Below are 2098 nucleotides of genomic sequence, written 5' to 3'. Positions count from 1 at the left end.
AATTTTTCAACGAGGCCATTGCACATAGCATGGTATGGTGTAGTGGTTAAAGACTGAATGGAAAGTAGGCGATACACTTCTTTCATTACATCAGAGGTAAACTGTGTCCCCCTGTCAGATAAGATTTCTCTAGGCACACCTACCTTGCTGAAGATTGTTACCAAGGCCTCTGCTACTGTGGGCATGTCAATGTTTGGAAGGGCGACGGCTTCGGGGTACCTTGTAGCGTAATCTACTGCCGTCAGGATATATCGAGAGCCATTTTGATCGTGGCTCCAGGCGGCCCAACAGATCCACGACCATGCGGGAAAAATGGTTCACCAATTGAGCGGCATGTCACCCAGTTTGATCTTGCTCACCTTTCCCCTATCCACCGTCCGTTGACACACGTCGCATGATCTGCAGTAGCGGGTCACGGCTACGGTAACACCTGGCCAAAAGAAATGAGCAAGTATTCTGTCTCTAGTTTTGCTTGTGCCCAAATGGCCTCCCATAATGCCTGAATGGGCCAGCTCCAGGGTAGCTTGGCGACACGTCTGAGGAACAACAAGCTGATCCCGTTGTCTTTTTCCCGTTGTGACCTGTCTGTACAGCAGTCCTCCTTTCAAGACAAATTTAGAAATTTCATTATTTTTAACCCTTTTAAAAACTTTACCTTTTTGTGCATATATCCATCCGAATTCCATCCAAAGTTTTATCCTCCTCTTGAGTGGTCTGTATATTTGTGTCCAACATTTTTGTTACCTCTGCTATTTTCAACGCTGGCGTCTTCTCTTACACTCACTATCTCTTCTAATCTGCATTCTCGTCATCACTCCACACTTTTCCGTTCGTGCGTCGCCTTCACCTATGCTCACTCCTGGTATTTCTCCGATTATCAGGTCACACAGGGGCTGTGGTAGACACACGGCGCTCACCCTCCCCGCATACTAGGGGGTCTTGACATCAATTATTGCTTCAGGGTAATAATATATTTCAGAATTTGCCATCATTATTCCCACTTCCTTACCAGTCAGCTTAGACGACGGAACCAGACTTCTCCTTACTAACACCGTTGAACATCCCCGTGTCCCTCAGTACTACAACTTTTCTTCCTTCAACTTCTCCTCTGGCAGTCTTCAACTTCTTACCTTTGGCTAGAGTTCCTCCACACAGTTCCTCTCCATCTACATCATTCCTTTCATTTTCCTTTGTTTCTCCTCGATTCCATTTCACATTAGTTTCTGGTGCAATTACAACACTACTTACGGTTGCAGCTGTGTCTTCCTTCCGCAGTTGTGGTTTGCTCGTTTTTCCTCGGACATTTGGTGGCCTGAAATAACACTCCCTGGCCCTATGTCCCCGCTTATTACAAATAAGGCAAGTTACCTGGCCCCGCACTGCACCTTTTTCCGTTGTTGGGATGCTGGGCGTGGAGGGTTGAGGAGGGCGGAATACCTGCGTGGACATTGGTGCGTCGTCACTCGGGTTACTTGGTTTCCGTGGGCCTCGAGGAAGCGGTCAGCATTCTCCTGTAGATCTTGTAGAGTTTTTAGAGATCGTTCTTTCAGGAATAAACTTAGGTTACGATCACATGAGGATAGAAATTACTCTTATAATCAGCTCTTTTAAAACCTCATACTCCTTTTCACATTCCGCCATCTCAGTCCATCTGTTTTGTCATTCTTGCTATTAGCTGTTTGGCAGTCTCACCCGTGGAAATTTACAATTTCTAAATGTTGTTCTAAAACCCTCAGCAGTACAATCAAATCCCTTAATAGTGCCGATTTTACCAGCTCAAAACTATTCGCTTCTGTAGGTGTTAATTGGTGATATATATCCAAGGCTTTACCTTGCAATAAGGAAGCTAAACTGATAGCCCACACTTCTTCAGGCCAATCTGCATTCCTAGCAAACCTTTCAAACCGCTGAAGATATGCATCAATGTTATCATACATGTCATTGAATAATGGTAGCTTGGGGTACTTTACCTTAGTATTCGCAGTGTTGTGATGTGTCACCTCATCTACCACAGGGAACTCTCTTTTTAACTCCTGCTGCCTTATCTTCAATTCTTCTCTTTTTAATTCTGCTTCTATTTTTGCAGTTTCAAAATTTC

The 2098-nt window shown here is 44.7% G+C and overlaps 1 protein-coding gene across 1 annotated transcript in view; it reads left to right on the top strand.

The window, feature by feature from the left end:
- Positions 1-231, top strand: part of LOC119591123 — a 5416-nt gene extending 5185 nt beyond the window's left edge. The window contains exon 9 of the mRNA XM_037939837.1: positions 119-231. Coding sequence (XP_037795765.1) covers positions 119-231 — 113 coding nt within the window. The remainder of the gene's footprint in view (positions 1-118) is intronic.
- Positions 232-2098: the final 1867 nt, after the last annotated feature.

This window comes from Penaeus monodon, chromosome 28 (assembly GCF_015228065.2).
Source record: "Penaeus monodon isolate SGIC_2016 chromosome 28, NSTDA_Pmon_1, whole genome shotgun sequence".
NCBI classification, from domain to species: Eukaryota; Metazoa; Arthropoda; class Malacostraca; order Decapoda; family Penaeidae; genus Penaeus; species Penaeus monodon.
This window is presented reverse-complemented; position numbering and strand designations above follow the sequence as displayed.